Source organism: Ochotona princeps, chromosome 1 (assembly GCF_030435755.1).
Source record: "Ochotona princeps isolate mOchPri1 chromosome 1, mOchPri1.hap1, whole genome shotgun sequence".
NCBI classification, from domain to species: Eukaryota; Metazoa; Chordata; class Mammalia; order Lagomorpha; family Ochotonidae; genus Ochotona; species Ochotona princeps.
This window is the reverse complement of record NC_080832.1, coordinates 113751758-113762258: the sequence shown is the minus strand read 5'-3', so window position 1 is coordinate 113762258 and position 10501 is coordinate 113751758. Positions and strand designations below refer to the sequence as shown.

Genomic DNA, 10501 nt, shown 5'->3' with positions numbered 1-10501 from the left:
TCCTGGGCGAGCCGAGGCGCCGCCGCCCGCTGACGCTGGTAGGACAGCAGCGAACAAGGCGCCTTTGAGAAGCGGCCGCCCCCTCCCTCCTCCTCTGGCCGACTCCGCCCCCAGCCTGGCACACCCTCGGCCCCCTCCCCGACAAAGCACGCCTTGTGTCCCCCACCCTGCTCCTGCATCTGGGGCCTGCAGGGAACCTCGCAGTGGCGTCAGGGGAAAGGGAGCTTCCCAACCGGATACCCACACACCGCGGCCCCATACACTCAGCCGAGTCCAGAAAAACAGCGTTTTTAATTTGAAAGCGATTTCATGTGAGTGAAAGAGGGGAAAGGAACCCCAAAGAGATGAAATGCAGGGCAAAAGATCATGCACTCCAGCACCCCCCTCTCTGCAGGCTGGCCACCTCCCCTCGACTATGGGCCCTGGAGCCTGTGAGCCTAAGGTGTCCTTGTGGCCCAGCTCTAGGAGGGCTGGGGAAAAGGCCCAGGCCCATTCCTCCTAGTCCACAGGTGTGGGACAGCAAAGTTGGGAGGCCAGAGCCCTCCCAGTCCCCAACACCCACTTTCACCACTGGCATTCCTTAGTCGACCTGGAACAGTACAGTACTTCTTTGAGTCTAACTGCAAGTCTCTATCCTCAGAGGAAATTAAAAATAGACTGGTCTCTGTACCTCTACCAACCCCTCACCACCACCACCATGGGCTTTTATTTTTCAGTCTGACTTGAGAAGCTCAAGGGGCTCTACCAGCACAGGCACAGGGCCATGTCCTTCTTCCAGAGAGGCCCCCAAAGAGGCCTGCCAGAGCCCTACTCTCATGTCCTTCAGCCTATGGGGGAGCCTGCCCCCCAACATTCATCTCTAGAGGAATCCTTCATTCCTACTTTCCAGATGGGGAACAAAGTGAGGCAAGATGAGCAGGAAACAAAGTCCGAGGAGCAGGGCCAGTGCTTTGTGCTGGGGAAACTGGGGTTGAGAAATGACCCCAAACCATGGCAGATCCTAACAGCTTCAGAGACTCAAGGCCACTGAAGGGAGTCATCCAGTCCCCATGGGGAACTGGGATCCCTTCTGATAGGACCCCAAGTAACCCATGTGCAGGGTTTACGGGTCCTGGTGGAGGTGTCGGTTCACCCCACCCAGGTCCTGTGTGGCACACAGCCCCGCCCCAGGCGCAGATGCTCCGTCACAGATGCCCTCCTCAGGCTGAGATGGCCCAAACTGGAGTCTGGGCTCAGGCCAGCTGGTGGGGAGCTTCAAGCATCTCCATGAGGAAGGTGTCAATGGGGGTGTCACCAATGAGCTTAAAGAAAAACAGATGTTCTAGACACTTAAGGCCAATGGAGCGGAGGGCAGGAAGACGTAGCAGCAGCTTGGCAAACCTGCGGTGGAAGCAAGAGGAGGGAAGTGAGAGCTGGAGGCACACACCCCGGGGACCCACCCCCCCCCTCAGAAGCCTTGGGCCCCACTGCTCCATCTCACCGTCCCTGCTGCTCAGGGTACTTCTGTTTGCAGTAGGTCTCCAGGGACGCGTACACCTTCTCCCGCAGGACCTCCACCTCGCTCGGGTTGGAGAGGCCCTTGGCGTCTGCCATGGCAGGGAAAGAGGAAGAAAGACAAAGGCAATCATGGCACTGTGGCCAGAGGGTACCTCATTAAGGGCACCCGACTTGCCCATTACCAGATGCCTGCTCTTTGCCAGAGAGCAGGGGCACTCGCCTTGTGGGCTAAGGGGGTCACAAAGGAAATGTGTGAGTGGGTTTTCCCATGGCCAGCTGGGAGGCTCCTGGACTGCAAGTCTCACTGAGGGGATAGCTGGGTAATTTAGGAGTCTCCGCAGAAGAGGAGGCTCCAAGGATGCCTCTGCCTCGAGAGACGGAGTGACTCCTCCTCTTACCTGGATTAAACAGAATGATTGCCCTCAGGCAGCCAAGCTCTGTCTTGTCCATCCTCATGTCACGCATTTTGGACACTAGCTCTGTCAGCACCCTGGAGAGGGACCTGCAGGTCACTCAAAGGTCACAGCTCAGCCAGCCTTGGACACGGACCAGCCTATAGCCCCACCCCCTCTCTACTTATAGGGTCAGCCAAGTCGAAGGCCACTGACCGATCAAAGATGGCTCCCACGCCTGCAGAATGGGCTGAGTTGCGATGCACATGAAGACCTGTGGCCAGGAGGATGCCATCTCGGACATCGATAGACCGGTGGGAGAAAGAAGCAATGAGGAGTTCATTCCAGCCTGGGTGAGGGTGGCAAAAGTCGGGGTCCAGAAGTCAGGCATTGCATTCAAGGTACAGATGAGAAGGAGAAGGGCAAGGAGGTCAGGAAGCTTGGCTCCCTGAGTATGTGAGGTAAGGCCACTGGGGTCACTGAAGGTTAGCAGGTCAAACGCCAAGAGGTCAAAGGGGTCCAAGGTCACTGACCTGCCCGTAGCAATATGACCTGGTCATCCAGAGGCAAGGAGGAAAAGTGTGGGATCCTCTTCGCCCACTCAACCAGTGTGAACAGCTGCTTGTCAGCCGCCTGGCAGATGTTAGTCACAGGATCATTTGGCTACAAGGGACAGGGGAGGGTAAGAGTCAGGAAAGGTTTAGAAGCATACTGAGAATCCCCCTTGCTAAGAGCCTCTGATGCCCCCTCATTACACACGGTCTCTCTTCAAGCCCATCTACACCAGCCATGCTTCCCTACTGGCACTGGTCTCGATGGCCAGTGGCTCTGCCAATAATTTGTTTTGAGAGTTGGCAAGGAGAGAGCTAACACACCCACTACGGATGTCTAAGAGAACTTGTGAAGCAACATTTGGAGACCCAGGCAAACTTAGGAGGGTTGTGAGGGGAAGAGAGAACAAGCCGAGACTCCCTGCCCCCTGCCCCCTGCCCCCAGCCCCCACCACGAAGGCAGGTGAATCAACCCCATCACTCACACTGCTGCCGCTACCCCCGGTTCCCCCAGGGCCCTCCACGCCCTGGTCACTCTTCTGCTCCACAGCAAGCTCTGCCTCCAGGATCCTGTCCACGGGCATCTCCTCGGGGGCTCCCCCAGCCCCCTCCCCATCCCCATCCTTGTCCTTCCCCCGCTGACGCTCCTCCTGTACCGCTGTGGAGGGGCAAGGAGAGGAAGAAAAAATGCAAAGTCAGCAGGCAACCATGAAGGGATCCCCAAGGACTGTTAGGGCCTTAGCAGGGTCTCATGTCCCTCGGGAAATAGTTACAGGAATTGTTGGACTGGGGACAATCTAGAAGCAGAAGTCCTAAAAGGACAGAGAAAATAAAAGGGCAGAGAAAAGAGAAAGGAAGAAGATGACACAATTAAGGCAGCTGGTATTTAGCACAGCACTACTATATAAGAAACACGATAGCCCTATGTTAACATTCCCTCAGCTATCTGAGCAACCCTGTGAGTCCTTGATTGCACTCTCAGCAATGAAGACTTTGGGAGCTGAAACAGTTCCACAGCTTCCCTAAGCTCACACACTGGAAAGCTACCCGTGCCTGGCCTGAGTCTGTGCTCTTCTGACTTGCTAACCAGGCAGTCAAAGCAGCCCAGCATGGGTCTGCAGAGACGTGGGTCCTGGATCAGTCCCACTGCCCTTTGCGGAGGCGGCCGTGGAGAAGCCAGGCCTCTGAGCCCTTGGCTCGTCTTCTCTAACATGGGAACTTGGGCCAAAAGACCCTCCATAGTGTCTCAAAGTTCTGGGCATCAAAATGACCAGATAAAGCCCAGGAGAGAGCCGGCAGCCCTGAGGTTTCAGTATAACCTGTAGCTTCAGGGGACAGAGTCCTCAGGGGCCAGAAGAAAGACCAGAGAGACAAAAAAACAGAGACCAGAAGAGCAGGAGATGGAAGAAAGGAGGGGCTATGCAGGTTAGAGAGGGGGAGACAGAAAAGCCCACGAGTAAGGAAAAGTGATCCTACCCTAGGGCCAGACTGCACTGGGGACAGGTCACAGAGGCAGGGCCATTAAGAAGGAAACTCAAGAGACCAGAGCAGGGTACCAGGGAGAAGAGCTGATGAGGAGGGGAGAGAGAAATCAGACAGCGCCCTCTGGAGGAGAGTGAGAGCAGTCCATCCTCCCAAGAGGCCCCCCTCTGTATCCTCTTGACCTCGCCCCTCCTGTCCCAGGGTGAAGGGGCTGTAGGTTGCCAAGCCTGCCAAGAGCTGGTCCTTACCCTCCCTCTTCATGCCTGTGGCCAGGCATTTCTGGTAGCGGCAGTACTGGCAGCGGTTCCGTTGGCGCTTGTCCACCGTGCAGTCCTTGTTGTCGCGACACGAATAGGTCAGGTCCTTGCGGATGGTGCGTTTAAAGAAGCCTTTGCAGCCCTCACAGCTGTACACCCCATAGTGTTTGCCTACAGGGGCAGGGGAGAAGGAGAAGGCCGCATGGAGACCTCCCCTGGAAGTTGCCTGCCCACCTCCACAAAAGACGCAGTTTGAACTCTTGCCCATGTTTGCAAAATACTCCTACAGGAGGAGGAGCCAGGAAGTTCAGGGTTACTCAGCACCACCCTCCTCACTGTTCAGAAACTCCACAATAATCCCCTTTCCCTGCTGCCCACCCACATCTGAGCTTCAGGTTCCCCACCTCTCAGCAGGCCTGCACCCCAGCATCCCGGGACTAATGATGGTCACTGGTCCAGATGCTCCCCCTTTTTCCTTGACAGTTCGCCTAGGGATATACCTGAACTTCTGTCCCCGCAGATTGCACAAAGCCGTTTGCCAGCTCCAGGGCCACCTGGAGGGGGTGGACAGTGCAGGCCCCGGACCCCTAAGACAGGTGGCTTCACATCTTCAGGGGGGCCAGCCCCACCCCCAGGGAGCGACACTGTGGAGTTAATCTGGGTAAGGGGGAAACAGGGAAGTCACAGGGAGACCCAGGGGGAGAAGGTAGTGGAAATCACTCCCTGTGGTTCAGCAGGGCCTAGCACCGCCCCTTCCAAAAGACAGCAGTCCCCCTGCGGTCTAGGGGAAGGGCCACCTCTAGAGCACAACCCCAAAAGGGCACAACACTGCGACAGGGGATCAGAGGGGCTCAAGAATACTAAGGCTCCTCTACAGGGTTGGGGGGCAAACATGCATAAACACGAGGTAACCAGTCACCTCACCAAGGGCAAGGGGTCTCAAGGAGGGGGAGAGCTGGCAGGTCAGTGGGCCCTGGGCATGTTCCCGCCAGGATCCAGGGTTACCAGGAGAACAAGGAAATAAAATGGAGAGGCAGAAAGTGGGCCAGCACCTCTCACCTGGGGGCTGCTGACAGGCCCGGAGAATCCTGGGGGAGCTGGAGGGGGCAGGCCAGGGGAGCCCATGGAAGAACTGATGACAGGGAAGGGAGAGCCCAGCGGAGGGGGTGGCATTGGAGGCGGGGGTGGAGCCCCAGAGCCCCCAAGGGATGGAGCTGCTGAAGCGGGCAGGGGTGGCCCAGGAGGAGAAGGAGGAGGGATCCCCTGTGTCAGGGGGTTTGGGGAGGAACTATCTGGGCTTCGGGAGTCTGAGGGAGGGGTACACACAGAGACATACACAGACACAGGAGAGACAAAAAGAGAAAATGAGTGTTCCATCATCTGGGTGAAGACGTTTTCATGTTCTTAACCCCGCATCCTCGCACCAGCCCCACCAGGTACTGCTACACACACACACACACACACACACACACACACACACACCCCAGAAATACCCTGGTGGCAAACAGCCGTGCAGCTGTGGTGAGAAGAAACACCAGCTCCCCCAAGCCGGCCCTGTCTGGTGGCTGAGGCGGCACGTGGGTGGCCCCAGCACCGGCAGCGCGGACCCAGGCGCGCCCAGGGTGCTCCAGCTGCAGGGGAATGGTGTCCTCCCCGCGCCCGGGGCCCTCCAGCGGCCCCGTCCCGCCCCGCCCCGGGGGGAGGGCGCTCGGGCCCTCGGGAGCGAGCAGACGCGTGTTTACAAACAAGGGGGCGGGAGCGCCGGGCCGGAGCGCCGGGGAGCGGGTGGGGGTGGGTCGCCGCGAGCGCGGGCCCCGGATGGCCGGCCCGTCCGCCAGGACACTCACCCCGCCCGCTGTCGCCCATCCCGTCCCGTCCAGCCTCCCCCGGCTCCGGCTCCGGGCTTTGTTGCTTTCCGGCCGCCGCCGCCGCTGCCGCCGCCGCCGCCGCCGGGTCCAGCCAGGGCCGCCGCCGCCGCCACCGGGACGCGACCCCACAATGCATTTCTTTTCGCACCCCCACCGGCCCACACTGCCCCGCGGCATGCCGCTCGGGGAGGAAGGGCGGGCGAGCGGCCCAAGACATGCTCCCTGGCTAAGTGTAGGGATGAAGATGTGCCAGGGATTCCCAAAGGTTTGGTCGAGGGACTAACTGAGCACAGGAAATCCCCGAGGAGAAAAGACTGGGCCTGAACTGGGATCAGAGTTAGGCGCTTCCCTCTCCTCGGTACCAAAATGACAGCGCCGCTGTGGCAGCCATCTTTGCACAAACGGGAAGTCTCGTCGCTAGCGCCCGCCCCCCTCGCCCAGTTGGAAGCGGAGGAGGCGGGCTCCTCGGGCCGAGGATGCCGCCCGCCGGGCCTCCCCGCCGCCGACCCGCGGCTGCTGCGCGTGCGCGTCCGGCCGAGGCGGCTCCGCGGGCCTGGCGGCCGCCATATTCACAAAAGTGGCGGCGGCGGTGGGGGGAGGGAGAGCGGGAAGCTGCTCTTCTCGCGGGAGCTGGCGGCGTGACTGCCACGTCCGAGCAAGCCGGGAAAGGACTCCGGAGCCGGTGAGAACCGCTGCCTTTCTCTCGTCCCTTTTCAGGCCTGTTCCCCCTCTAGTGAGTCCGAAACGAGGGCCCAGCAAGACCGTAACGTGACCGAGCAAGGCCTAGAACGGTGTTCTGGGGGCCGCACCTCCGGGAGTGGTTTTGAAATAAAGAGGACGAGTTTGGGGGAACATTGTGGGTGTGGGGGCTGGGGCAGCATGGAATCGAGGAGCAGCCCGTAGTGGTGGACGGAGGACGTGAGCAAAATAAAACGGATCCCAGTTGACTGAAGTCGCTGTCTGTCCCGCTGGTCAAGCGTGATGGCCAGAGGCCTGGAGATCCCCCACGGGGTGGCCGTGCGACTGCTGACCTGCGCGGCCTTGGGGCTGCTGGTGGCTGCAGACGGGGGCCATGGTGACCAGCACGAGGACCTGCAAGAGAGCTTCCATGGACACAGCCATGCCCATGGCCACGGCCACGGCCACGGCCACACCCACGAAAGCATCTGGCATGGGCACACCCACGGTGACCACGACCATGGACATTTCCATGAGGATTTCCACCATGGACACAGCCATGCTCATGGCCACGGCCATGGCCATACCCACGAAAGCATCTGGCATGGGCACACCCACGGTGACCACGACCATGGACATTCCCATGAGGATTTCCACCATGGCCACGGCCATGGCCATACCCACGAAAGCATCTGGCATGGGCACACACACGACCATGGCCATTCCCATGGACATGACAGTGAGCATAGCCACGGAGGCTATGGGGCATCTGGGACTCCAGTCATCAAGCAGGACCTGGACACTGTCACCCTCTGGGCTTATGTGAGTCCCCTAGGGGATGGGGAAGAGAAGGGTTAGTGCTTGTTTGTTGGGAAATCCCACACCACCTGACCACCTGATTACTTGATTCTTCCTCGCCAGGCACTGGGGGCCACAGTGCTAATATCCGCAGCTCCATTTTTCTTCCTCTTCCTTATCCCTGTGGAGTCCAATTCCCCCCGGCACAGCTCTCTGCTCCAGATCTTGTTAAGTTTTGCTTCTGGTGGACTCCTGGGAGATGCCTTCCTGCACCTCATCCCACATGCCTTGGGTAAGCTAGCTCTGACTTCCTTAAGCAGCAGCCTCTCTTCTTTGGGGGAAGACTTCTTTCTCCTTTGTGATTCCTGATTTTCAGGTGTTCCCCCTTGGGGCCAGGTACCCCCCCATTTCTGTGTGTTTTTTTCTCTTCCCCCAGAGCCTCACTCTCACCACACTGTGGAGCAGCCCAGACACGGACACGGACACTCACACAGTGGTGAGGAAGAGGCAGAAGGAACCGGGGGGGTTGGAGTGCTGAGAGTGGGAAGGTCTGTCTCTCCCTGTTTGCACCTCATGTAGTGGAGCTGCATCTAGAGTCTGCTTCTTCCTGAGTGTTGCGCTGCTCCCATCCCCAGGCCAAGGCCCCATTCTGTCTGTGGGACTGTGGGTTCTCAGCGGAATTGTCGCCTTCCTCGTGGTGGAGAAGTTTGTAAGGCATGTGAAAGGCGGCCATGGACACAGTCATGGGCACGGACACGCTCATGGTCACACCCATGGAAGTCACGGACAGGGAAGACAGGGTGAGCCCAGGAGCACCTTACCTGCCTCCCAATCCTCTCATCTCCTGGCTGGCGGGTGGGAGGACATGGCAGACCTATGTTCCCGGACCTGACTGACTCCTTCTACCCTCAGAGGCTCCTCCAAAGGAGAAGCAGAGCTCAGAGGAAGAAGAAAAGGAAGCTGGGGGGCTGCGGAAGAGGAAGGGAGGAAGCACCGGGCCCAAAGACGGGGCTGTGAAAGCACAGCACCCTGAAGAGGAGAAAACGGGCTCAGGTAAGGCTCGGGTTTGGGCTTGAGGACCAGCCTGGATAAGGGGCTCACTGTGAGGCCCTGTTAGGGATGGCAGAGGAGCACCAGGGGGCTGGGATTGACGGAAGCTTCTGGTCATTTTGTCTTCCTCTCCTGCACAAGATCTGCGTGTGTCTGGGTACTTGAATCTGGCTGCTGACTTGGCACACAACTTCACGGATGGCCTGGCCATTGGCGCCTCCTTCCGAGGGGGCCAAGGGCTGGGCATTCTGACCACGATGACCGTCCTGCTCCATGAAGTGCCCCATGAGGTCGGGGATTTTGCCATCTTGGTCCAGTCTGGCTGCAGCAAAAAGCAGGTTGGTGTGGACATCCTCAAAGATGAGCATCTCAAATCCTGTGCCACTTCTCACTCAATCCAAAGTCTCACACAGTGCCAACTGTACTATCATCAGCGACTCCTCTAGTTACGAGGAGAGAAAAGTTCTGTTTTCTTTATCCTAAGTCTCAGTATTTGTTGAACTGATGGGTGATTTATGGGGACCTTACATACACACATCTCACATGTACACACCTATTCCTACTGGATCAGATTTGACACATACCCCTTGACTTTAACATATACTCCTTTTGACTTTTAGTTATTTTATTTATTTTGGAAAGGCAGATATACAGAGAGAAGAGACAGGAAGATCTTCCATCTGATAATTGACTCCCCAAGTGGCTGCAGCGGCCAGAACTGAGCCAGTCAGGAGCCAGGAGCCTCTTCCAGGTTTCCCACGTGGGTGCAGGGTCCCAAGACTTTGGGCCGTCCTTGACTGCTTTCCCAGGCCACAAGCAGGGAGCTGGATGGGAAATGGGGCCACTGAGATTAGAGCTGACACTCCTATGGGATCCCAGTGCATGCGAGGCGAGGACTTTAGCCACTAGGCTACTGCACCAGGCCCTGATTTAGTTTCTAAAGACACACACCTACACACCTGTACCTCATCGGCCACATCTGAACCTCTTACCATCTTTAGCTATTGCTGAGTGCTTCTCCCTCTTTTCTGCTCACCAGGCGATGCGTCTACAACTACTGACAGCAGTAGGGGCACTGGCAGGCACAGCCTGTGCCCTTCTAACTGAAGGAGGGACAGTGGGCAGTGATGGCACAGGTGGTACAGGCCCTGGCTGGATTTTGCCGTTCACCGCAGGTGGTTTTATCTACGTGGCAACAGTGTCCGTACTGCCAGAGCTGTTGAGGGAGGCATCACCGCTTCAGTCACTTCTGGAGGTGCTGGGGTTGCTGGGCGGCGTGGCCATGATGGTGTTGATTGCCCACCTTGAGTGAGAGGCGCAATGAGCTGCCTCTAACCCTGCCTCCAGGCCAGGGCTCAGAGGCTGGTGGTTTGGCCTGGGACACCTGCCAGAGGAAAGTATTGCAGCCTCAGAGAAGGAGAACTTTGGCATTTGGACCTTTAAATTTTGTTTGGCGGGCTGCAGCGGTCAGAACAAGTGGCTAAAGGGACCATTGTGTGGGGCTGGCACTGCCTGACCATATTTTTGGAGTAGAGAACTAAAAGGAGCTTCAAAACAGGCTGGAAGAAAGTGGTGTAGCCCATGGTTGTGTCCCCTGCCCCCTTATACTTAGAGGACCAAGCTGTCCCACATAGGGTTTATCCAGAGCCCATCTCCCTCCCTCCCCCACCTGCTGCTGGAGTTTTCAAGGCAAGACCAAAATCCTGGACAGAGGGAAGAGGAGAGGAGGAGAGCGGAGATGAACATCAATCATGTTCCGATTTGGAAGTGACTGGGTAAGAGGGAGGGAGGGTTAGTTGGTAATCTGATTGCCTGGTATTTTGTTGGTTTGTTTCTATTCATTTTGTATCACTGTGTTTGAATTGAGGGGATGGGGGTGGTGACCAGAAATAAAGTCTTTGGATATTCCGCCTCACATGCATTCTTTG

General features: G+C 57.8%; 2 protein-coding genes across 5 annotated transcripts; one reads left to right on the top strand and one right to left on the bottom strand.

The window, feature by feature from the left end:
• Positions 1–272: 272 nt before the first annotated feature.
• RXRB (retinoid X receptor beta) lies at positions 273–6443 on the bottom strand. Of its 4 annotated transcripts, none has more exons than XM_004590259.3 (10): positions 6027–6443; positions 5239–5486; positions 4680–4836; positions 4171–4350; positions 2926–3098; positions 2423–2552; positions 2106–2238; positions 1896–1999; positions 1481–1586; positions 273–1380 (listed from the first exon to the last, which is right to left on the bottom strand). In XM_004590259.3, the coding sequence occupies exons 1-10, from the start codon at positions 6262–6264 to the stop codon at positions 1233–1235; spliced, it is 1617 nt and encodes a 538-aa protein (XP_004590316.2). In that variant the 5' UTR covers positions 6265–6443; the 3' UTR covers positions 273–1232. The 4 variants fall into 4 exon arrangements, with proteins under 4 accessions (XP_004590316.2, XP_004590317.2, XP_058520664.1 ...); XM_004590260.3 differs by having other exon boundaries at positions 1896–1987; positions 6027–6431; XM_058664681.1 differs by lacking the exon at positions 6027–6443 and adding an exon at positions 5673–5977.
• On the top strand, positions 6412–10488 carry SLC39A7 (solute carrier family 39 member 7). The gene is made up of 7 exons (XM_058664689.1): positions 6412–7547; positions 7647–7815; positions 7960–8019; positions 8159–8323; positions 8436–8576; positions 8715–8911; positions 9613–10488. The coding sequence occupies exons 1-7, from the start codon at positions 7029–7031 to the stop codon at positions 9883–9885; spliced, it is 1524 nt and encodes a 507-aa protein (XP_058520672.1). The 5' UTR covers positions 6412–7028; the 3' UTR covers positions 9886–10488.
• Positions 10489–10501: the final 13 nt, after the last annotated feature.

Bases quoted from the DNA above. Each gene is read 5' to 3' on its own strand.
- RXRB (XM_004590259.3), bottom strand. From the start codon at position 6,264: ATGTCTTGGGCCGCTCGCCCGCCCTTCCTCCCCGAGCGGCATGCCGCG. The intron at 2,553-2,925 runs GTGAGTGATGGG...TGTCCCTTGTAG, and splicing joins CCGGGGGTAGCGGCAGCAGT to CCAAATGATCCTGTGACTAA. The intron at 1,381-1,480 runs GTGAGATGGAGC...CTTCCACCGCAG, and splicing joins TACCCTGAGCAGCAGGGACG to GTTTGCCAAGCTGCTGCTAC.
- SLC39A7 (XM_058664689.1), top strand. From the start codon at position 7,029: ATGGCCAGAGGCCTGGAGATCCCCCACGGGGTGGCCGTGCGACTGCTG. The intron at 7,816-7,959 runs GTAAGCTAGCTC...CTCTTCCCCCAG, and splicing joins CCTCATCCCACATGCCTTGG to AGCCTCACTCTCACCACACT. The intron at 8,577-8,714 runs GTAAGGCTCGGG...CTCCTGCACAAG, and splicing joins AGAGGAGAAAACGGGCTCAG to ATCTGCGTGTGTCTGGGTAC.